Source organism: Antrostomus carolinensis, unplaced genomic scaffold (genome assembly GCF_000700745.2).
Source record: "Antrostomus carolinensis isolate BGI_N321 unplaced genomic scaffold, ASM70074v2 scaffold2787, whole genome shotgun sequence".
Lineage (NCBI taxonomy): Eukaryota > Metazoa > Chordata > Aves > Caprimulgiformes > Caprimulgidae > Antrostomus > Antrostomus carolinensis.
Window position 1 is genome coordinate 44286 of NW_010329292.1, and position 24539 is coordinate 68824.

At 49.1% G+C, this 24539-nt stretch overlaps 1 protein-coding gene across 1 annotated transcript; it reads left to right on the plus strand.

Moving 5' to 3' along the window:
• Positions 1-20641: 20641 nt before the first annotated feature.
• On the plus strand, positions 20642-21292 carry LOC104528464 (dnaJ homolog subfamily B member 8-like). Its single transcript, XM_010172485.1, has one exon. It carries the CDS (start codon positions 20642-20644, stop codon positions 21290-21292), a length of 651 nt encoding a protein of 216 aa, XP_010170787.1.
• The last annotated feature ends 3247 nt before the right edge of the window (positions 21293-24539 follow it).

Below are 24539 nucleotides of genomic sequence, written 5' to 3' on the forward strand. Positions count from 1 at the left end.
CCTTTGGCAGGGACGGGAGCAATTCAAACAGGCTCATTATGTAGTTACCTAGCCAGGGTCAGAGCCTCCTGAATAGCTGCTCTGGCTCTGCTTATTATCCGGCCCCGGACGCTGGGAATGCGCCTGTTACAGCCGTGGAGGTACAAGAGCGCTGGGAGCAACAAGGCTCCAGGTCTCCTCTCCCCTCCCTTCCTACTTATTGTTATCTCCATCCTCAGAAGATCTGCCTTTGTACTTGCTTTAAAGCATGTTTAGCCATGGTGGAAGGTGCTGGGTTGACAGCGTCAGAGTCAGAAGCCTTGTGCTATCTGCTCAGTGGGGACAGCATGAAAAGGGGAGACTGGGTGCAGCAGCAGGCATGGGAAGGGGGACAACAGTTTCATCTCCATTGCCCACTCCATTTCCCCTCCAAAACCACCTGCCACAAGGCTGGATGCTGGCTGGGTGAAGCACGCGGATGGATGCTGGCTGGTTGAAGCACGTGGCTTCCGCAGACCATCCAGCAAACACCTCTCTGCTTGGGAACAGCTCGCACCTAATCTGAGCTGGAAAAATCAACTTCCCAACTCATCCTGAGTTTCCCAGAAGTTTGAGGGAATTCACAACACACAAAACCAGCACCCTGCCTTAGGTCAGCACCCAAAACTTTTGCCTAAGACATCTCCTCCAGCCCTGCACAAGCCCACACTCCATCCCATCCCTCCTTCCCCACACCCAGCTGTTGGCAGACACATGAAGCAGCCCAAGGATACAGTCGGTGCTTTTTGGACATTTCCAGCCTGGGCTCCCTTTCTCACCGGGCCGGGAAGCAGCGTGAAGTCCCCTTTGACACCACGTACCCCTTCCAGAGCCACAGCTTCCCTCTCTGGTAGCCGAAGAATTGAGGAACTCCAAACGGCACCGCTGAATATTCAGGGAACCTGACAGCCCCCTTCCCCTCCGCCTGCAGCGGCGGTGAGCGCCGCTAGTGCGCCCACGCTGAGCCTGCCTCCATCTATAACCCAAACGTCAAAACATTTCCTCTTGCAGCCCCGTTCGGCTCGTGGTAGCCCCAATCCTGGGTCCTAGTCACGCTGCTTTTGGGGTCTGCCTCGCTGAGCCATTACTGTCACCGCCCCACTGTGCGCAGATAAGAATAGGCTGCTTCTTCTGACTCATTTAGCTAAAACAATGGAGCCACCAGAGGCCAAATTAATCCCTGGTGACTTCAGTGGAGTTACACCAGGCTAAATTTGGTCCCAAGCGTACAATTAGCACAGAGGAAAGCACGGTGTCATGACAGTCTCTTGGCTTTTTCTCCAGGCTCCCTTCACCAGGCTTGCCTTCTCCACTGAGCGGCTGGGCACTCCCTCTCGGCCACCTCGATGCTCCTGTCTTGCCATTTCCAGGCACCAGGAAGGGCAACCTGCAAGGGAAAAAGGCAACTCATCATCACCAGCAGTTCTTCCCCAGGGAAGGACAGATCCTATTTCTGTTGGTGGGTAGGCAGAAAGAGCTGGTTCTCCCCACCTTGGTCTTGCAAGGAAATGAAATCCATTCCCCGTGGAGATGTGCCTGCAGGCATCCCTCCAGCACTGGACATCCGCCTGGTGCCTTCAACTGGCTGAAGGGCTCTCTCAGGTGTAGTGTCCAGTCCTCTTTCTGGTTATGCAACAGGCCTTTAAACTCAGCCCTGACCAGCCTTTCTTCATCATTATTATCTGTTATGCGGCAAGCAGATTCCCTCTAATAACTAAGCCACCAAACTAGGGTTGAGAGATCTACAAAGATGACAGCTCCAGGGACAGAGGCGTTGGAAAAGGCATGCCAAGGGGAGCACGGCACTGCTCCAACCTTCGCCCTTCCACACTTTTCTCATCCTGCCCACCCATCCTACTTGGGACATCAGCCGCGGTCTCAGGCAGCCATTAGGGTTAGGGTTGAGAGATCTACAAAGCCTACAGCTCCAGGGACACAGGTGCTGGAAAAGGCATGCCAAGGGGAGCACAGCACTCCATCAATTTCAAACAGCAAGAAAATGTGTCAGAAATTAGACAGGAATTTTCTTTGGTGACTCTCAGCAGATCAGGCCCTCTGAGAAGGGGAGGCAGCACCCATCTACTCCTGCAAACTCACAGACGTTCTGTGCCCGAAAAATAGAAGGAGCAGAAATAAATTTAAAAAAAACCCAACAACCAACCCAAAACCAACTAAAAAAATAGCAGCTAACCAGGCCTTTTCAAACTCCAGAAACACTTCCTCAAAAAAATGCTTTTGTACATCAGGCATGAGCAGAGCTTGGATTGCAGAGGTACTCCCACTCGCTGATCCGCAGCAAGGTGCAGGCAAAGCCACACTTGTAACAGCCTGATGAAGGATTGGGGCTTTGCTCTAACTCTGAGAAAACTCCTGCTAACCTCAGAGAGTGGGTCTGTGTGTACATCAGAAAAAGAAAATTAAGCATTGAAAAAATGTCAAGAAAAGAAAAGAAAATTAAAGAAAAGGGAAAAAGAGGAGAGAGGAGAGAGGAGCGAGGAGGAGCGGAATGTGGGACTGGGGAAAGTCTGTGCTCAGTGCCTCTCTCCCTGTGTTCCCCTGCTCCCTCCAGCTCCACAACCCAGAGCCTTTTCAAACATACAGACTTCTTGGTCCTTTGACAATTCTTCAAAGGCTCCAGGATTTGAGGGAACTTCCTGTTTCATCACAAAACCTTGCTTTCTTTTCCTTTTCCAGACTATTAAACCCCACGCTAACGAAGCAGTGTTTGCTGCATGTCTGACGACCCAGCCTGCTGTGTGACATTAAAGGTACGCTGCTCAAGGTGGCTTGGTCCTTACATCCCCCTTCTGACCCTCAAGTTTACTGCAGAACAAAGTCTTGTCAAGCTCAATGCTGGAAAATATATTTCCTTCCTCACATGCCCATAGCGGTTGTTTTAGTGTTGCTTGGGGTTGCGTGTATTATTTTGTTATTGTAGGGTTGCTGGTGACAACTGATCTGCACACACTGCTTTGTTATTGTAGGGTTGCTTTAAAATCCTAGGCTCCCGCTCTTAGTTTCATTTATTTATTTTAGGAAAAGGTAGTTTTTAAGGGTTGAAAAAGAAACATGTTTAAAGACATACCAAGACATGTCGAAGAGATGGTGTGGAGAGGAAATCCTGTCAAATCCAGGGCCTCGCCTGCCTGGGCTGTGCCTCTCGAGCGTGGCCTTGTCCTCACCTCCTGCTCTCCCGCAGCCTCCCGGCAGCAATGACCGATTGCAGATACTCGGCATTTTTGCAGTGCATATTAATGCTGCTGTGAAAACACCACAGCATTGACAATTCTCAGATGCTAGAGTTACTGAAAAAATCTGCGCCAGATGTGGTGTTTAAAAGTTCAAATAAAGGAAGAGGTGGAAGGAGAAGAAAAGATAGGGGGGAGGAGAGGAGCAAAGCACTTACTTGAATGATGGTGTGTGCTGATGTTTTTGGTGGGATGGGCAGGCATCGTCCCCAGGCAGCATCCTCTGTGCTGCCAAGGAGCACCAGGAAGGGCTGTGGGAACCCTTTTCTCTCTGCTGGTGGGTAGCCACACTGCAGAAAGGATTTGGGAAATCACAAAAATTCATCCCGGCACACAGCCCACCTACAGCATCTCCAAAGCCCACTAAGTTTGCTCATTTAGGAGGGGTGGCAGAGACCAGTCCCCAAGACACCTCAGGGGCATAGTACAGCAGTGATGTACAGGCCCAGACCCTTGGCTTGCCCTGGAGTCATGTATGGGGCTTGTTTTCCTCATCTGCTCAGGGAAGGGGGAAACAGATGAGTTTGGGCAATACTGGGAAGGAGCAGAAACATGCGATGAAGCACCCTTCCCAGCAGAGCATCCACAGCTCTGTTGTGAACGGGGAGACCGAGAAGACAATGAAATTAAGGGAAGAGACTCCTGTCAAGCTAAATAATTAAGTCCCGGGGTACATAATTGATGTGCTCTTGATGTGGACCCTAAATCATTTACAAGACTGGTGCATAACCCGACATGTGCAGCTCTGGCATTACAAGAGCGAGGGATGAGCATCCTCTGCAGCAGCAGGGCAAATCGAGTGGGGCACTTCTGGCATAGGTCACCCTTCCCCAGCTGTTCTAAAAGGGTTGCTTGCCACTGAGCCATCCCACTTACCTGGCATTATGCTTTGGTAGATAAGAGTAGCTCCACCAACCCACAATGTTCACACAGCAGGACAGGGCGGTATAAGAAGATGCTGCTGCTGTTTCTCTGCTGAGATTTTTCAACCAAAAACACAATCCCAACTGAATCCTAAACATCAGCATGAGCTGCCCAGCACCATCTATAACACACCCACAGGTTTTTTTCCCACCACCAGAGAGTCAAACTGGGGCTTGCCTGCAGCGTATGCACATGCTCTGCTGAACACAGGTGTCCCTGGCCAGTGCTGTTTGGTAACAGCTTGTTCAAACTGCTTCTCTCCCCACAGCTATCCTGATTCATGCCCCTAACTCAGAGATGGAGCAATCAATACACAAATGAGCTGCTGGACAAAATAAGGCCAATGGGGATGGGGCTGAACTGTGGAGATGGTCCTTGGGGAGTGCCTGGGACGAGGGGAGTGCCTGGGACGAGGCAGAGGACGCAGACCCTGCAGCTGACTGCACCATCCCATAAGAAAGACATCAGTCTTGAAGGCTTTTTCCACTGTCAGTTTTCCACAATGCTCTTGCCTGCCCCATCAGTTGCAGAAGTCAAAATGGCACCATGCATCCCTATTCTAGTCTTTTAAATTTTTTCTTCTTTTTTATTTCCCTTGGTCTTTTTACACTCCCATCCTCAAGAAAAGCTGTCTCTGCCCTTCTCATACCTTCCTGTGACCCTGGCACCTGCCTCACTGAAGAACCAAACACATCATGACTCTCCTGGGCATCACCAGCTGCCCAGCCTGGTGACAAGAGACCCCGAGCATGGAGCAGGAGCACAACCCAGGGCTGTCTGTTGTTGCACAGACCAGTCCAGAGACTGGCATGCTGGCTCCATGCCGAAAAATATCACCATCCCTCCTAGCTGCCCCCCTGCTCCCAGAATTTTGACAGTCAGCTTGACGGGCTGAGTGTGTTACAGAGTCACCCAGAGCCCCCGCCGGCTCCCCGCCACCCCATGCCCACCCCAGGCATGCGCCGTCTGCCTGACACTGCCTACAAACTCTATTAGCTTTGTAATTAAAAACAGCTGTAATCTGATCAGGTGGAGATCACGGTTACAAAATGAAGGAAGCCATTAGCAGGAAATGTTGTGGTTCAGGCAGACATCAAATCAGTTTAAAGAGATTGGATTTCATTGTTTTTATACAGTTACTCCATTACTATAATGCACTGGGTCCATTTAACCGGCTGGCTGGAAGGAGTGCTCATAAGGCAGTAGTGACATCTATGTGAAATGAACGGCATAAACGGTGAACTCCGAGGAGATAGCAGTGAATTTACACCCCTCACCCTGCAGTGAATATTAATGTACCATGAGCTGCTGGAGCAGGGTTTGTTGGGGGGGGACTGGTTTTCTCTCCTCTTTCTCAAGCCCCCATCAGCATTGCCGGCACCTCTGTGGGGCTGGGAGAGCCTCCCCAGCAGGGATCGTATCCAAGGACCTCTCCTCTTCCCCCTCAGCCACAAACCAAACCACGGGTCCAGTTTCTCAGTAGTGAGGTGGAGTGAGAACTGAAACCACAGCAGCCACATCGCTTCACTTCCTCCCAGCTTCTTTGCCCCGGTGTAAACATCAGCCAGTCAAGACAAAAGCTGGAGAGTAAAATATTTAGGTTCTCACAAGGGATGTTGTCCTTTTCCTCTATTTCCCCGCCCCCGACAAAAAAAGGGGGAAACAACCTGAGTTTGAAAGTGTCAGACTCTGGCCCAAGTGCCCGCAGCCCAGTGAGGTGTGTGATGTGACCCAAAAGCATTGCCATCAGGAGGGGCTTTTCGCAAAAGCTGCTGGCTCCTGCTTTTAGTTCAGTCCAGCCTTGAAGCCTATAGCCAGGGTACCTGTACAAAAACCTACATCAAGAGGCACATGATGGCCCCTGGCTTCTCCGAGGCTGATGGTGGTCACTATAGGAGTGAGAAGGGTAGAGTGTGGGGGTTTTTACAGTATTTTGGGGTTGGCACAACATCAGCAGGGATGGGGTGGGTAAGATGTTCTGGACCAGCTCTCTGAAAAAGCACAGCCAGAAGCAATGTGAGGTAAAGGCTGTGCTCCCCTGATTTCAAGCCCATCCTTGGTGTTGGTGAGCTCGCCATGCTCTGAGTGTAGACTGAGCAATTGGTACCTCTGGCTTCCCTCTCTGAAAAAAGCCACTTGTGCTACCATGTGGGTTCACTTACCTGCTCTGTGTCTTGCAAGTTCCTTCCAGCAGGAAAATTGGCAGGGAGGCTTCATGAAGTGGCTGCTAAAGGGCTCTAAGAGAAAGAGGGTGTTAAGTGGATGCAAACACGATGAGAGCTGGCTGTCAGGAAGGGAACTGTGACCATCCCATGGTCCTGCCTGAGCAGTAAAAGGATTCTCCAGGCAATACAGAATACAAAGACCACCCACCCTCCCCTTGCCAATCTCCTAATCAGAAAAGGAGATAAAAAGGGGCCTGCAGACAAATGCTCATGCTGCTTCCTACCCACCACGCTGATCTGAGCCTGCGGAGCCCCCTGCTCCAGACAAACCCTCTTGGCTATTGCTAAGTCCCTCTTGGCTAGAAAATGGCTCTGTCATCTTCACACTAATCCAGTTCCCATACAAACAGGCAACCTCCTTCCTTCCTTGCCACTGCTTATCCCCTCCGTCTCCTGTCCTCCCCCTTTCCCTTTTCACCCCAAACTGTATCAAATGCATCAAAGCTTGTGTAAATTATGTTCCCTTTGACCTGCTGGCAGCAAGTTCAGCCACAGCACATTAAAAGAGCAGAGGCTGAGGTTTCATGGTCAGCGAAGGCAGAGGCGGAGGAGGAACTGCAGGCCTTGTCACTGTGTTGCATTTGCTTTTAAAAGCAACATTTTCAGCCAAGTTCAGTGGCACTCAAGGATGAGGTTTGGGGATCAGTTTGTATGGGAAAGAGGAGGGTAGCTTTGAAGCTGGGAGATGACTTCTGAGCAGCCCCTGCAGCTGCCTGTCTGTCCTGTCCAGGTGGTCTGATCCAGCACTGTGGTTGCCATCGCCTCCCACTAACTATCTCTGGAGATAACGGGCTGGACGGAGGCTGCAGGTCACTCCCAAAACACCCCCTGCCCTGCTTGGTTTCCCCCGGCACAGTCTGCACTTCGAGTTTGTTATGCTGTGTGTGCAATCTGGGCACAACTTCACGTGGTTTTGGGTTTGGTTGCAAACAATTCCCATGTCTTTGCTGATGACGGCTGTGTAGGCTGAAGCTTGCTGCAGGGAGGAGACCTGGAGCTGGTGAGGCCCAGCAGGTCATTGAGATGTTTTGGGGGAACATTGTGGGCTCAAGCTGAGTAAGACCACCAGTGCTCCCAGTTTCCTGCCAGTTGTCCCTGATGCATTGGATGTTGTGATGCAGAGGGTGTGCAGCATCAGTGCAAGCCTTAGAGCTGGCAGCCTCGGCACCCTGTGCACAGGGAGCTGTGTCAAGGAAGTGAATGGAACTGAAGAAAAGTGCCTGGCTCTTACCACCAGCTCCAAACAGGATGATGGACTTGAAATGATGGTGAACCACCCTGCTGTCCTTACAGGAATGGAGGTGCACAGGGACTGGCTGTCATCTCACAGCACTGAGGCAGTTCATGCTCTTCCATCTTGGCTGCAGGGCTGTTTCTGTGGCTCTGGGTGTCGTGCAGAGTTTGGAGCACCCTCCTCTGAAATCGCTGCGACGGCTGTGCCAATCCCCAAAGAGGCGGCATCAAATCTGGAGCCTGTGAAGCCATTGCCAGCAAAATAAATATTCGGGAATATTTTTAGCCTGCTCTTGTTCAGAGAGAATTTCTTTGTGTCCTTCTGAGGAGCTCGCCGGATCTTTCATCGGTTTGTTTTTCTCATTAGCCGGCATAAGCTTTGTTCTTATTTAATAAAGATTAGGATCTGCTGCCTCCAGCCCTCTCTTTTTGCTCCTCCATCAGGCCCGTGGGGGCTCAGGCTGCAGTGACATGTTTGATGTCGGGCTGTGGAAGTTGAAATGTGGGGCAGAAGCTGGCCAGGGTCTAGTGTTTGCTTCCCCAAAAAAGCTCTGTGCTGCATCGCTCCTCCCCATCCCTGTCCCCCTCCGCAGGGAGCTGCCCCACTGGGACAAAGGGGAAGGGGATGGGAGAGAGTGATTGGAAACTGCTGCCTGGATCATCCAGAGGTTTCCAGGCTCAGCTGGCTTGAAGCATCACAAAGGTCTTAGTCTGAGCCGTCAACAGACAGCATGGGGGGAAAACAGGATGGTTGATACAGGCAAGCATAGCCCATGCATAAGCTTAACAAAACAGGAGATGTGCCATGGATTGGGGAACAGCTTCTTCCAGCTTCACAGATCAGACAGATGTAATGGATCTCCCATCCCTAGTTAGCAAAAAAATTAAAATAACTGCTTTTCTTTCTTGAGCTGAGTCACTCCTCAGAAAGAAATGGGTTTAAAACAACAACAGCTATGAACCAGAACAGCTACTCCCAGAAGAAGGCAGTGGGGTCTTCTGAGCTTTGAAAGTCTGATCTCTGCTCACAGCCCCCACCACTGTGTGCTGCTCTGGTAGGACCATCACTGCTTCCAGCTGGAACGGAGGCTGCAGTGTGCCAGCCTGTCTGGCTGCCAAGCGCTGCGGGGACAGGACCTGGGGCCACATCCCTGGGACAAGGATGGCAAGAGGTCGAGGCGGGATGAGTTGTGCCTGTGATGAAGGCAGGACCTGTGTCCCAACTCATGTTCCCATATGTCACTTCTCACTTATTGTCTCCACTGCCAGCTGCATGAACCAGCTAGGCCATTGCTCTGTGCCTCAATTTAGCCTTTCCTGGAGCAAGAGTGTGTTTAGTTTGTAAGAAATGCTGTGGTTATTTACTTGTGGTAACATATTTAATTAGGTCTATACAGTTCCAGTGCTATTAACATCGTTATATGTTAATGCACTTCTTGCTTAGAAATCTTTATTTAAAAAAAATATCTTTAAACACTCACACTTGCTAAGAAGGCTCCCATTTCTAGCAGGAGAGCCTCTTTTGCATACACGTAACTCTGAAGGGGATGAATAACTTCATGGCCAATAACATTTATAGCTTTGCCTTGCTCAGGGAGATAAGGGCAGAGGAACGCAGGGCTCCGGGGCAGGAGCTGTTTGCAGAGAGGGGCCGGGAAGGAATCCAGTCCCCACCCTGATGGAGCCTTACCTGTGCCCAGGCGCACACCGGCCGTGGCGCCTATCCCCGCCGGCCGAGCACCAGCTGCGGCGTACGGCTGGATACCAAACCTCCTAGCTCACCCCGGCATAGCTGGAAGGGGAGGAGGAAGGGGGAATAGAGGAGGAACAGCAGGAAAGGCAAATTTTAGAAATACTTTCTGAACAGTCACAGTTGTAAATGAACTCACCCTCACCATGTTTGTGTCACTTGTGTTTGCTGCCTGGGGCTATGTGAGAGCACAAGTTTTCCTGGCACGACTGCGCTTGGAAAATCAGCTTCCAATCCATATATGATAGTATTCATGGAAACCACAATTCTAATTTACATGCACTGATTTCCCTGCCAGAAACCGTGCTGCCGTCCAACCCGGGGATAAAAATGCCGCCCTGTGACTTTCCTGCCCAATCACGACCAACTGATGCACTTCAAAACTGAAATATTTTCCAGGGAATGTTTGCAACCCACAGTTTAAAAAAAGAAAATCTTCCCCAAATTCAAGCGGTGGCTCAGCATCATGACTGCATTCAGGGAGGTTTCCTTATAGGTATTTCCCAAGACGGATATCTACCCCCACAAAGAAAAAAAACATACCAACCCTTGAGAACTAAATCTTTCAGATGCACAATTTCTTAAATATTCTTAATTCAGAATTTCTCCCTTGTTTTCTCAAGTGCTTTACACCATGCTATGGAGATGTACTCACAGGTCACCAATGTACAGGTAGGAACCTGGCCTTTTAAACCCCTTCTACCCTGGCCAAAATCAGGGAGAGGTTCTCCCTCCTTTCCCTGTGCTGAGCTCAGCCCAGGGACCTGCTTCCTCCTCTCCAGCTGCTGCCGTGCTCGGTGTAATGGAGCAAAGGTTGAGGAGGTGGAGAGAGAGCCCTTAATAAAGATAAAATCTATTTCTAATGTCTATAAAAACCAAACCCAAATTCCCAGTTATTTCAACGTGTGCTGTGGAGATGGGGTAATGGAGAATTGAGTTATTTATTAATAGAAGGGCATTTCAATAGAGATTGAAGGAGGTGATATGGACCAAATGGTGGCATTTACAGAAATAATGCTCAGGAGGTTTTGCCCAGCTTGACCAGGTGTCTCAACACTGTGTCCTGGGGAGAGTTGTCTCCCATTTCCTGAAAAAAGTGTTTTTGGGGAGCTGCATGCTCACAGCGTCATCACTCAACCCATTTCCCCCAGACCCAGCTCTCACTTCCACCTGGAAACAGAGCCAGAAGAATAAGCTCAGAGGGGAGATATTTGTCCTGGGATCCTGTTCTCGATAGACTTTTTGGGAAGTGGTGTGATGCTGATACACCTCCCAGCTTAAACCCTCCCACCCTGTGCCCAAGCCCAGGGCAGGGGGGAGCCACAGCCCTCTCTGGCACACTCCCCGCCTTTGCTCCCTGGCTGTGGTTTGAAACCTCCAAGGCCAGGAGCCTTAAAAATTACATGAGACCCCACTCCGATTCCTACCACTGCCTCCTGCAAAATACACAATTCACCTCCCTAAATTCCTCGCCGACTCCTTTTTAATGCACACCTCTGCCCTTGCTTGGCAAGCAAACGGTGCCGAAATTCCCACCTGCTTCTCCCTTCCAGCCCCTTCTGGAGGGGCTCATTAGCCATGCAAATAAAAAATGTTCTGAGAGCCCGACGGCCGATTCCCCCCCTGTACCGGCAAGGAATGACAATTCACGGGGGTCTTCAGGGAGCCAGGATGGAGGGAGGGAGGGAGGAGCGTGGCACAGCGTGGCTGCATGTGGCAATCAAGCTTTCCCACCGCCATGCGTCCCCTGGGAACATCCCTGCTCCTGCTGTGGAGAAGCATCAGCGTCTCTCCCTCCACCTTGTTAATCCCCCCTTGCTGTGCTCCCGCGCTCGGCTCCCCACCCCGACCCCCCCGGGAGCCCTGGGAAAGCAGTGCCCAGTCCTTGCTGCCCCTTCTCCCCTCTGCCTCTCCACAAAGTGGGGAAGGGAGGGAGAGAAGGGAAATGTGCCTTTGCTTAATTGATTTTGGTGAAAAAGGCAGGCAGCCACCGCACTGTCAAATTAATTAGTTCCAGAGCTATTTGCAGTTATGAGCCACGTAAGATTACTGGTCATTGCATTTCGGTGCTAGGGAGCGGTAGGGGGAAAAAGATTTTATAAGCCTTTTTTGCTGGTCATTGCATTTTGGTGCTAGGGAGCAGCGGGGGGAAGAAGATTTTATAAGCTTTTTTTGCTCTTGGAGCCTTGGTTAAAAAACACAGAAGAAAGTAAAAGAGAAAACAGCCCAGGCTGCCAGTGCTGCCTCTGCCACAGCACAGGGGACAGGGGCAAAATGGTTGGTTTGGCCCCTCTGACATTATCTGCCCCACGCTGAACAAAGCGGGGGCTTTGCTGTGTCTCTGGCCAGGCTCTCTTCTCCTGGCAAAGGCTGGCCAGGTCCTCAGGGTCACCCCACTGCTGTCCCACCAAAGCACAGAGGCAACACCAGCTCCCACATCCCTGCTAAGGTGTAAAGTCAGGTGGCCAGACACACCAGGTATCACCTCTGGAAATGCTTGGCCCCTTTTGTCCCCTCTTGCCCTCCCTCCTTGGAGAGGTAAAGTGGGCTGAAGGCTGGAGGGAGGCTTTGAAAGCCCCGGGTGCGGCTCACGGGGCTCAGATCCCCGATTAGATGGGAACGCCTGCTGCAACTTGATAACACAGCAGCATCTGACGGGGAGGCTCCGGCAGCGCTCCCCGAGTCGAGCAGCGCCTATTGTTTCAGGAGATATTACCCCGCACACACGCTTACATCTGGATATCGATAAGCGTGCCTGTTTATGCATAAACACAGTACAACATGCAGCCACATACCTCTGCATTCCTCCTCCCCTCCTCCTTTCCCTTTTTTTCTTCCTCCCCCTTATTCCTTTATCTCCTTTTCATCTGCTCTTGCCTGTTAAACGTTATCTCTGCTCCTCGTTCAGAGCAGAGTCCCGGGAAAGAGCAGCTATGGTGGGTCACATAGACAGGGTGCTGAGAAATGGCAAACATTTTGGGTGAATTTGTGATGTTTTCAAGGGTCTGAGTGGAGGGAAGCAAGGGAAGATAGTCTCATTAGACCAAAACACTGCCAAACAGACCAGCCAGGAGAGCAAAATGCAGCATGGTTTGGCCAATGTACACAGCGTGTCCCTGAGTCTGCTCAGGCAGGACCACCACCTCTGGTCACACACCCCAAGCCTTGTCTGCCCAGCCACACACCCAGGCAGACTGCGGTAAACCCGCACACACAGCCCTACACTCACAAACGCTCTCACGGCATCAACGCCACATTTACTGCACATCAGACCAAAAAGCGAAGCTGCAGGAATGTGGGTTTTACAGTGATTAAAAATTATTTAAAAAAATATATCCTCCTCCTCCTTCCCTGTTGTTCACTTGGTAAGAGGGTTTGCAAAATGAGCAGACACCAGCTGTACCCAACGAAACCCTCAGCACCTATGCTGCACCAAGGGACTGGTGCCATGCAGCCATCTTCCAGGTGAAATGCTGCTGAAACTGCCTTCTCCAGGCCTGGACCCTGGGAGAGGGGAAACCTCCAGTAATGCCGCCTGTATCTTCAGAGAAATGTGGCAGAAGCTCAGGGACTTGGCTTTGCTGAGAGAGGCCAGCGTGCATTTTTGCAAGCACCGCTTTTGGCCCCGGTGCTGGACCTTGAAAGCAAACCCCAGTGCTCAAAGAAGCACTCGGCACCCACTCACACATACCATCACAGTCAGGGTCTGCGCATGGGGGGCTGCAGGGCTCTGCTTTCCAAAATGCAGGCTGGGGCTTACCCCGAGCCAGCCAAAGCACAGTCTGCTCCAAGCGCTGACCCCAGGGCACTTGCACAAGGACCAGGAACCACAAGGTCTATGGCAATGACCCACAGAGCCCACCCCCTCCACACTTACTGTGTGCTGGGGACGTGATCCACTTGACTGGGGAGAAAGCATCCCATGGCATCTTCTGGTTTCCCCTCAGGATTTGTCCCTAGCTCTCCTTACTCAGACGGTATCATAAGCTTTGCTCCCAGCAGGACAGCAGGTTGGTACTGGGTGCTGCATCCCCACCTCAGCTTCAGTTAGGGCTCCTGGACCAAAAGCTATGTCTTTGTCACGGGCTGGACCAATCCTAGGAGCAGGTTGGTTTCCAGATCTCCATTTTCCTAGGAAAAGAGGAAAAAACACTTAATGCCAAAGGTGCTTACACCTAAGCAATTTATTTAAGGAAATTTATCCTGGACAAACTCAGTGACACCCACGACTCAGCTGTAGAAACCTCATCACAATTTACCCTAGAAAAAGCCTGGGACATTAATCACTCCTCCAAGAAAGCTCTTCTCAGCTCTCTGTTCACATGGGTCACCCAGCTCCAGGGTGGTGAACACAACTGGGACAAGTGGAAAACTGAGGGAGATACTTGTGCATTGGTCAAAAGCTTTATCATTCCCACTCTGGCAGTCTCCACCACAGCTCAGAGGCAATGCTGCTGGACTGACTCCATGTACGTGACCAGTTCACCCAGGCAGTTCATGCCGCCCACACACAAGAATACACAAGAACATGGGTTAAGACCGTAGAGCTCCTTTGCAAGCACCAAGCAAGGACATTTGGACCCCAGCTAAATGCAAAAGGCTCTTCAGCTAGGAGAGACTCTCCTTTCTCCCAGGGGACACAACGTCATCCTCAAGACCTCCACTTGCTCCCTCACTGCAGTCAGATATGGGCAAATCCTGCTCCAGCACTACCACTGGTTTCTGAGCTGAAGCAGTGGCACGGAGTCAGTGTCTGTACATAAGCAGCAAAACCACAGTGTGCACAGAAAGGACGACATCCCTGGCCAGCCTGTACCTGTGTTTCCAAGCATCTGTGCACACACACACACGCACCATCTCAGGAGCCAGGGCAGGGCAGAAAGGTTCTTTGGAGAGCGTAGGTTTGAGCAATGGGAGCAAGTACAACTCATGAGCCCAAGGCAGCGTGGTTGCTCTCTGGAATGGGGCTGTATACTGAATTTATGAGCTCTTAAGTCATCACATTTACAATGTATATTCTCCAGTCTTTTAATCTCAGCAATAAACTCGGACTAAATCTTTGCTGAGACAGTGTGGAAATGTCACTGTTCCTGGCAGCCCCATGTACAAGGTGCCCATAGGCAGGACCAGAACATGCTTCCTGATGGCTTCAGTGTGAGGTCTATTCTCCAGTTCCCCACTCCCAATAAAGTAATTGGTAATTGATCAGTCTCTTACCTGCTACCTTGAGTGCCCAGGCACCCTTCTTGGTTGCAGGTATAACACACTAGCAAATACTGGGGAACAAACTCATACAGTGGTCCCCTACAATCCCTCCTACCTTCTAGAGAAAGGAGATGCTTCTTTTAATCAGGGGGCTTCAGGTCTATGTGCACATCACCGGGACCCTGACCTAAGTTTTGTATCATTTAGGACTCTTCCCTTCCCCTGCAAACCAGCCCCACTGACGCATTTTTACCCATCTAGAGTTGCTTTATTTCAGAGGCCCACATCAGAAAAAACCATCTCAAGAAGGTTTCCTGTTGGAGTGGTGGCTCTGGGAGCTGGACTCCAAAGTGGGCACCTCCTTCGCAAGCTGAGACCTAAAACTGGGATGAAATTAGCACCGATAAACCTACTAATAGAGGCAGGCCCTCCCTGCTTGGATGAACCCCACGCTTTCAGAAGAGGGTGGCATCATTTCTGCAGAATGCTTGAGTGGCCTCAAATAACACACTGAACTGTCAGGCACAAACCCAAGCGATGGCGTGAGCCAGCACTGAAATAATGAGAAGCTGATCTACAGCTTTTCCCCTCTGGTTTATTAAATGAATACTCCACATACCACTTCCCACTGACTGGAGACAGAGAGAAAATCCCAGGACAGTAACTCATCATCCTTTCTTCCCCTGAGAAGATTCAAGGCTGTGGCTATGTATGGATGTTGTGAAGTGATAAAGTTGCTGCGGCTTCGCGAGTTACCACGCATCAGCTGAACCGTGCCATCTGACCGCACGTGCACTCCCGGCTCCCTGCAACTGGGTGGTAAAACATGTTCACTCACGATGGGGCTGGAGCAGGTACACCGTCGGCAGGCTCCAGATAAGCACACTCTGCTGATAAGCAGTACCTCATTAAGCCCCAGGACTCAACGGCTTGCAACACAATCCTTGGCCTAGAAGTCCCTCCTCTTTTCAAGCTGTAGCCCTCAGTCATGGAACCAGCAACGGGAAACCATTCTGGGAGAGAGGTCAATATTGAATTAATTCCTGAGTGTAGCATGGAGAGGAAGGAGCGTCAGGACCCATGCCAAAGTGGAGGAATAATAGAAGGACCGGTCAACCGTGTTGCTGAGTACAACCTCAGCATAGCCATGCCTGGACGAGGATAGTGCAGATGACACATGGAGATGATCTAGGCAATGAAACCAAAGTGCTCGGAATTCTGCTGGGGTCAGAGTCTACCGGCACAAGTTACAGCACCATTTGGACTCTGCAAGACTGGAGCAAGGCCTTGCCCTGGGCATGGGGCATGATCTAACATAAAAAACCATGTCAGGCCCACACTTGATTCCACTAAGCAGGACCAGGCCTCCTCTTTGGCTTCATGTGTCAAAAAAGGGTGGTTTCTGCCCCTCACCACCACCCAGAAACTCTTTGTCTGCTTGCCTGAACCTTGGCTCAGCCTCAAGCCCCAACCTGAGGCTCAGAAAAGCTGGATACAGACCCAGCTCTCTGGATCCTCCTTCAGCTCTGTCTCCCAGATTCTGGAGGTCCCTCGCAGCCAGCACTCCCCAGAGCCACCCCATCTCTCATCCCACAGCCTACTTCTGTGGTGAGTGCAACACTTGGGATCAATGCACAGGGTGCACTGACCCTGGAGGTGGGAATCCATGTCATTGAAGCCTTTTCTGATCAACATTTACAGTTGCAAAAACAGCAGGCAAACTCCCGACTTTCCAAAACTAAACACCAGACACCTACCCTCTCTCTCCTCTGGTCCACCCAACACTCTTGGGGTCACAAGCTACACCCATTTAGGACAGCTTCTTCTTATCAAGAAATTGCCCTTAAGTTTTGAGAGGTGAGGAGACATTCTTTGGAGCAAATTTTCTATTTAGTTTTCAATCTTCTTCTGAAGTCAGGCAGGTCCCTGTGTTACCCCTCAGCAGGAGGTCAACTCAATGCACCCATCCCCAGCCGTGCTCCCCAGGAACACGGCTCCAGGGGCGAGCGCAGCATCCCCTCCAACAGGGCTGCCCCGGGGGGAGGCATTTGATGACAGTTTGACTGGTGGAGCGAAGCGCGACTCGTGTTTGTTTGGATAGTCAAAGGATTTGGAACAAATGTCTCCGACTTATGTTGGTTTAGATGAAAGGACTCCAGACCTTGTCACAGGATCGATGAGGTTATGAGAAACCACTTGTGCAGACCCCCTCTGCCCTCAGACTCTTTTAAAACAGAAGAAAACATAATAATAATAGAAACAACAATAATAATTATTATTTAGGTTGGAAAAGACCTTTAAGATCATCAAGTCCAACTGTAAACCTAACCGCCAAGTCCACCAATAAACCACGTCCCTACGTGCCACATCTACATGTCTTTTAAATACCTCCAGGGGTGGTGACTCAATCACTTCCCTGGGCAGCCTGTTCCACACTTGAGAACCCTTTCAGTGAAGAATTTTTTCCTAATATCCAATCTAATAATAATAATAATAACAGAACAAAGTTTTCACAACTCAGAGACGCTCACTCCTTTCTGGACTAGGGCGCATTGTGGTGCCAAGAGCAAATTCAGGGGTTGGGGCTGTAAATTTGGGGTCACCTGTGGTCTGTGTGACCAAAAGCTTGGAGAATTTTGCTGCTTAGTGCCTTGTGCTTTGTTTCCCATCCTGACCTGGCTGATAACATCTGCCCTTGCAGACCCAATGCCTGGCTGGGAGGGAAGAACAGGCTGGACATGGTGGTGCCTGTAGCAGAGGACCAGGGGGACAGGGACCGCCGCATCCGCATCCATCTGGCATACTGAAGCAGTGAATGAAGGAAAAGGAAGGAGGGGGTGGGTAAAAGAGAAAATCCCAAAGATCCTTGGATAATAAGCACCATTAAGGTTAGTCTGTCTCATGATTGTTTCTTATTAAAAAGAGACTGTACTTTATCTGTGCAGGATATGCTGTTTGGATGAGGGAATTAGCAGAGTGACTGCCTCCATATCATCTAATTAGCAAAAATGTTGATAAGCAGATACAATCACATATGATTAGGATCCTTTTAAAAAGCCACTCCATTAATTAAATAGACAGAAAGGCCGCCTCCAGCCCTCGCGTGCCACTGATTAGAATACAAATATTTACACTAATCTCACCTCCATCAGCCATGGGACACTTTTGAGTATTTTTAGTGACATCAGATTACTATTGATTTTCATCCCCAATGTCAGACCATTTTGTTAGTATCTGAAAGTGCTGCCTTCAGTTTCGGATGCTTTAAATCATGTTAAGGGTTTATCTTAATGACGCTGCTGATAACCACTGTTCAGGTCACTCGTACTTTCTCTTCAAAGAACACAGTCTGGGCTGGTTTTTATTGTTTGTACTTGAGATTTAAGATATGAAAAACATTTCTCATTTCAAAGCCTTGGTTTCTAGGGATGGGGCTGCCAGGCTAGTTTGGGTCTAGTTACTTGATGTGTGCATCTCCCTAATTTCCCTTTCTCCCTACCTCTCTTCGACCCTTTCTTTTTCCCTTGCAAACCATTTTGGCTCACAGCAGTGGCCTCTCTTGAATGGCTGCTAATCTCTGATGCCTGCTGCAGGCAGCAGACAGGCAGTGAGCAGCTTCTGTTTGGGGATGACAGGAGAAAAACACTCCCTACTTTTCAGATTGGTAGGATGCACTAAATCCAAGACAGATAATCCAGTGTGCCAGCCAGTCTGAGATCATCAAAAGCAAGTATGGGAGGAGATGCTTTGCAAAGAGACAGCACAAGGAAGAGTCACCTCCTTCCTTCTGTGCACAGCCTCACTCGCTGCAATAGATAACTGGCCTGGGACCCTCCAACAGGCTTTTCTGAAGTCCCATTTTTCCTTCTGGGTAACAGAGTAGGAACAGCAATTTCTCTTGAAATTTCTGCCAAACATCTGCAAATGGACCACGCTGGCAGGAGCTAGGAGCTGTTGGCATCTTTCAGTGGCTTGTGGGTGGTAACCCTGGATCATTCTCAAGTCTAATGGACAATCCTAAAAAAACACTAGCCCAAATAAATGAGACCCTCTTGGTGAATATTTCAAGCAAAGCACTACAGCATGAGCAAGCCATGAGGTCTTAGCTCTCATCTCAGTGAGAGCTGCTTTTCTCAGTGTAGAAAAGCACTTTGGGATGCTTTGAGAGTACAAAGCGCCCTCTGAGTTCAAATAGGCACTAGCAACTTGCTGCTAGGCCCAATTTAACTTTTGCCATTGCTACAGTACAAACAACACACAGCAGAAAAATAATTCACATAGCACAACCATTCTGTAGTTAAGATGTTCCCTGTGCAAAAGGAGGCAAAAGCCAAGATCTCTCCAAGGAGGTGAGCCCATGGGACCATGAACTCCTTCACTGCCTTGCAATTCTTTCAGCTCCAGCCTCCAGACCAGCACTGTGCTGCCTTACAGCAACCTTACTGCCAGAATATGACAAATACCTCTATACTTTTGACCCACCACTAACCAGAGAGAAAACCAGCAAAACAAAATCCTCCCCCAACACACATCAGCTCAGTCGCTTTTCTTCCTTCTCGTGTCACGTGCTTTCTAATGACATGGCTGCTCCTTGGCTTCACAGCCCCACACGTACGATGTATGTTAGGACAGCAGCCAGCTCATACGCTGTGCATATGCTCTTTGGTCTGGCCAGCTCTTGACTCCTTCCCAAAGTGTAGGATAATGGAAATGAGGGCAGGGATCTGCGACACATGCTGCCATTAGTAGCTGTTTACAACACTGGGTTACAGAGAGATGAGTTCTCGTTGCTGGCACTTCCTTGGACACCTTTTTCATGCAACAGTTCCCTGTGAGGTTATTGCATTTCCCACAAGAATGACAAATCCAGGGAACAGAAACAGATGCAGGATAACTCCAGACTGAATCATCAAAATTCAGCTCCTCAGGCTGAACTCATCTGTGTGGTGTTCATGGGGCATCCCTGTCGTACATGCATACACCTTGGGACAGACATCTAAAAAAGCACATAGAACAGAGGCTAAGGTTGTTAATGAGCTTCATTCTGGGCATTTATTTGGGAACCAACATGAGAGCTAAGGTGTTCTGGAAATGTTAGATATGGCTATAAATTCAGAAGAGATCGGGATGGTCATCTAATAATGATTTTTAAGAAAAGACCCCACTCTAGGTTTAAAAATGGCCACATAAGAAGGTACCAATGATTCATAACCTTCATAATGAAGGTCATGCAACATATTTTGAGTTTAAATTTGGCTAATGCCACCTTCAAACTGCTTTGTCCAGGAGCCTGAAGACCCTTGTGCCATTGAATTTTTGTTCCCATGCAGGCTCTTATAGACTATGATGAAGGCTGGCATTGAACTGCCTCTTAATATCAAGACACCTTTCCTGAGCATCACAATCCAGAGCATATTTTCCAAACTCTTAGGCACATTTTGTGACTCTTTCCTGAGCCTTCTCCAATTTATCAACACTCTTCCCAAACTGTGGGTAGCCAAACAGCAAACAGTTTTCCTATAGCTGCTGCTATAGGGTAATATGTCCCATAGGGGTAATATGACCTCACTACACCCCACTTCCATGGACTGCACACAAAACCACACTGGGCATCTGAGAATCCCACCTTTGGACAGGTACAGGCAAAAAATAATCTGACAAACTTATATGTCGCAGCTGTGACATTGCAGCTACATTGGGGCAACTGCAATGTCACATGTCTGATCTATGTTTAAAAACATAAGGCCAGTGACAACCAACTGCACCCTAGAATGGAGTCAGGTCAACTGAGCAATGATTGGCTGAGCCCCCTCTGAGGTCACAATCTCACTTTGTGAACAACAGGCTTAAAAAGAAAGGATGTGGTCAAGCAGCACTGTGTGATGCAGAAGGACAGAGCAGATCAAGGGATGAACTGAACATCTGCCCACTCCTGAGGAGCACAGCAGCACTAGGTGTCCAGGAATCTCTGCATGCTGATCACCCTTGGTGGGAGAGAGGTATAGGCATCTTCCAAACAGCCCCATCTTTCCTTTGAGATGGTGGATTATTATGAAGTTCTTGGACTACAAAAAAGTGCCTCACAGGATGATGTTAAGAAATCCTACCGCAAACTGGCACTAAAATGGCATCCTGATAAGAATCCCAGCAAAAAGGAGGAAGCCGAAAAGAAATTCAAAGCAATTGCTGAGGCATATGAGGTTTTGTCTGACCCTGAGAAACGATCACTCTATGACAAGACTGTTTCGAGCAGATCCCACATAGGAAGAAGTGCCACGAAGGGTCATACTGACTTCTTTGATTACCCTGACATATTCCAGGACGTCAAGGAGAACTTTAGGGAAGCCAGTGGAGAGAGATTCTGGGACCCCTTTGACATCAGAAACAACAGTGAAAATTGGCAGAGTACAAGTAGAAGACAAAGAAGCTCCAGCCTGTTTTCTGACTTTATGAAGTCATTTCTGCCATGGAATTTATTCAGTTTCAGGGAGCAGCCCATCTTCTCCTTTGGTGAGAACACAGCTGGGCGACGCGGTGGCAGAATATTGTCAACCACTACTGAAGTGATCAATGGCAAGACGAGGACCACCCGGAAAATCATCGAGAATGGGCTCATGAGAAAAGAAGTGGAAGAAGATGGCAAGCTGAAGTTTGTGATAATAAATGTGAAAGAGAACGAGAAATTGTAATGTCCCCCAGCACACACATTTAGCTGCAAGCTGTCGGACATGCTCTTATTGCTCAACGGATGGGATCTACTACAAGCAGTATTAATAAATGTTCAGTTCATGACACAACTGATGCAGATGGCTGGGAGCAAATACTTCACAGGTAAAGATATGGAGTTATGCTAAACTAGAGAGTGGGACTCTACTAACTGTCTAAGGTGATAGATAGTGCTTGTTTAGTAAATATGTACAGTACATACATGTGAAAGCAACCTTGCCTGCATGCCAGAGACCAAATTGATGAATATAGCAAGAGGAGACAGGTTGGTTGATAGATAGGTAATAGAGCTCTATGACAAGCTATAGGTCCCCTTCCCACTCTTTGGAATGCCAATCTTGAAGTCTACTAGCTGTAAGAATAAAGACTTGTGTGACTCCCATACACAACCCTGAGGCTGAGTGAAGAATATCCTCCCTTTGGTGTATGAGCAGATATATATTAATTGATAAAAGTTTTTGTACACAGGAAAGAAGATGGGAGAGTGTTGTTCAGGGCCTAGAGGAGAGGGACTGGCATAGGAAAAACCAAGGAAGGAAGAAAATGTCATTCCTCAGATGGCAGAAGAAAACAGGAGCTTCCTTGAGAATGCCCTACAAATTATGACCAGCGACTCTGATGAAAGCACCGTGTAGCTCAGAGGCTGAAAGTAGTCAGGGAGAAGGTGCAATTTGGTTCCTGGATTGGGAGGACCTATGGTTTGTTTCTGCTTGGAGTTGTTCAGAAAAGAGAGCTAAATTCAAACCATGAGCAAACAGATTCCAAGGGGCTGATTTTAGCTCCCTCTTTGTGCAAAGCTGGATGTGGGGACTTAGATGGTGCTTTACCATCCTTATTGTCTTGCTCACAGCTGCAAGAGCCAGTTCACAATGCATTTCTTGCACAGCCTGCCAGCGTGCTGCTTTCATCCTCCATTGAGCTAAGGAACGCGCTCCCTATGTTTGTGCCCTCCCCTGTGCTGACATGAACTGCTGAGCCTTGTTTCTGGCTTGGCCAGATCACCTTAGGTGTTTAAAATCTTACACGCCTCCTATTTTCTGTCCCACGCTACATTCCCTTGAGTTTCCCAGCTTGCCCTGCCCACTGATGTCTCCCTGGAGACTGGAACTAGCTTTCAGGGACATTTTCACTCTAATCCAGATTGCAATTGCTGCCTGCGTTTGGGCAGGTCTTTGCATCTGTTTCCTCTGCTGTAAAATGGGAATAACAGTCTCCCATGCTTTGAAGGAGTCTGTGAGGTAGTGATACTAGTAAAGGACTCTGAACATTAAACAGCAAGTTAAATTAGCCAGAATACTGACACCCCTTAATCAAAACCTTTTACTTTTGAAAAGAAAAATGTAGCATAAATCACCTTCCTTAGCAACTGATGCCATGCCCAGCTTAGAAAAACAGACCAAAACTCTATTTGTTATGTTAAAGCCTGTTAAAGTCCCTGTGAGTTCCTCTCCCAGTAAGAAAAAACACAGCACTAGGAGGTAAGTAGAAGTCTAAGCGCATGCTGGGTTCACAGAGGGAGGCCAGCAGTGATGGGAGGGCAGAAAACCTCGGTGGAGGGACAAACCACGTCTGCTGCTCCTCCACAACTGGGAACCATCAGCAGTCCTGCAGGCACTGGGGCTCAGAGGATTGCAAAGATTTAAGGAACTTGGTACAGAAAGACTATTTTAGTCAGAGCAAGCACAAGTAAATATTTATACTGATACTTTCTCTGTGGACACCATGTTCATGAGAGATGGCTTATTGGATTTACCTTATGCTACTTCAGAGGAAGTCCAAGGTAAAAAAAACAAAACAAAACCCAAAACAAACCACCAACAAAAAACCTGCACAGTTTGTATCAGAAACTGAAATGGTCTTTGATCAAAATAACATGCTTAGACATCTGGACCAGAGTTGCATTCCCAGCTCCTCAACCTCTTCAACTTGCTACAGCTAAAACTTTGCTTCGGTCTTGTCACTAATGGGTTATTTTTATACATACACATCAATATTCCTTGATCTGAGATAAAGATATGCAGATCTACGCAAATCTCAGACCTGTCCTGCCTTGAGTCAGCAATTCTCTCTCTTGTATCAGTATCTAAGGCAGCATCTGAGAGCAAGTGCTTCCTTTTCCCATCACTGCGTCAGAGAGTTTCCATTGCCGCTTGCAATAGTAGAGAGCTCCTGGGGCAGCTCTGGCAGCTGCATGTACCAAAATCTACTGTTTGAAATATGGGAACACGGATCAGGAAGGGACCCAGCTCACCCAGTAAGTGTGGAGTCCAGGAGGACCTGCAGATCCTCTTCCACATCTCCCTGTGCACTGCAGGGCATGAAAAATCTCACAGCACCTCCTGCAAGCAAAAGATCTGAGATTAAAAAAACCCAACCATAAAGGTCTGATGGTAAAAGAGCAGGTGAGACTGTGTTAGCAAAGTCCTGCATTCCTGTAACAGCAATAAAACTGCCAGGTGTGCCCAAACCACCCATGGAAATGGGTTGTGTCTCTGTTACAGAAAGAAAGAAACTTTGTCTTGGAAGAAAACCCTTGCCTGTCCCAGGACATGGGATCAGACTAACACCAGGCCTACCAGTGAACACAAACACCTTAAAGGAGTTTTTTAAAACTTTTTCTCATGCCACTTAGCACCTGCAGTGCTGGAGGAGGTAGCACCAGATGTCCAGCCACAGCACATGGCTGTGAGCCTTTGCCTCGCCCAGTTCCAGCTCTCTGTTCCTCTTCCAGAAATGCACCTTCCCTCTAAAAAGTTGTATTTTGGGACTTTGCCTGGTCAGTGGTGTGTCTTTCAGGCATGTTCATGGCTGAAGGCAGTTGCACACACTTGCAAGTGCAGTCGATCCACCTATGAGGACCACGGGTACCAGCAGCAGAGCCTTTTGCTTGGCTGCTGATGGAAACCAGCCCTTCATCCTTCCAGCCACCAATGGACATGATGGATTCATTTCAAGCACCAGCTCTGCTTGAACACATCACACTTGGGGCAGTTTGAAGCCTCCCATTTGACTGCAGCAAACCCAGGCGCGTGGCCCCGGCTGGCCCGTGGCTCTGGGAAGAGCAGGGAGCAAAGGCGGCTTGAGCATCGCTGCCGAGCCCGGCCAGCAGCCTGTGCAGAGAGGCTGAGTCATTATTTTATTAGCAGGCCCCACAACTACTTTAATGTGGGCTTAGGCTGCAAAAACAAAAACATACATAAAAGCATTTGG

What these genes read in the sequence shown, in the direction of transcription:
- LOC104528464 (XM_010172485.1), top strand. Translation starts at nt 20,642, where the DNA reads ATGGTGGATTATTATGAAGTTCTTGGACTACAAAAAAGTGCCTCACAG.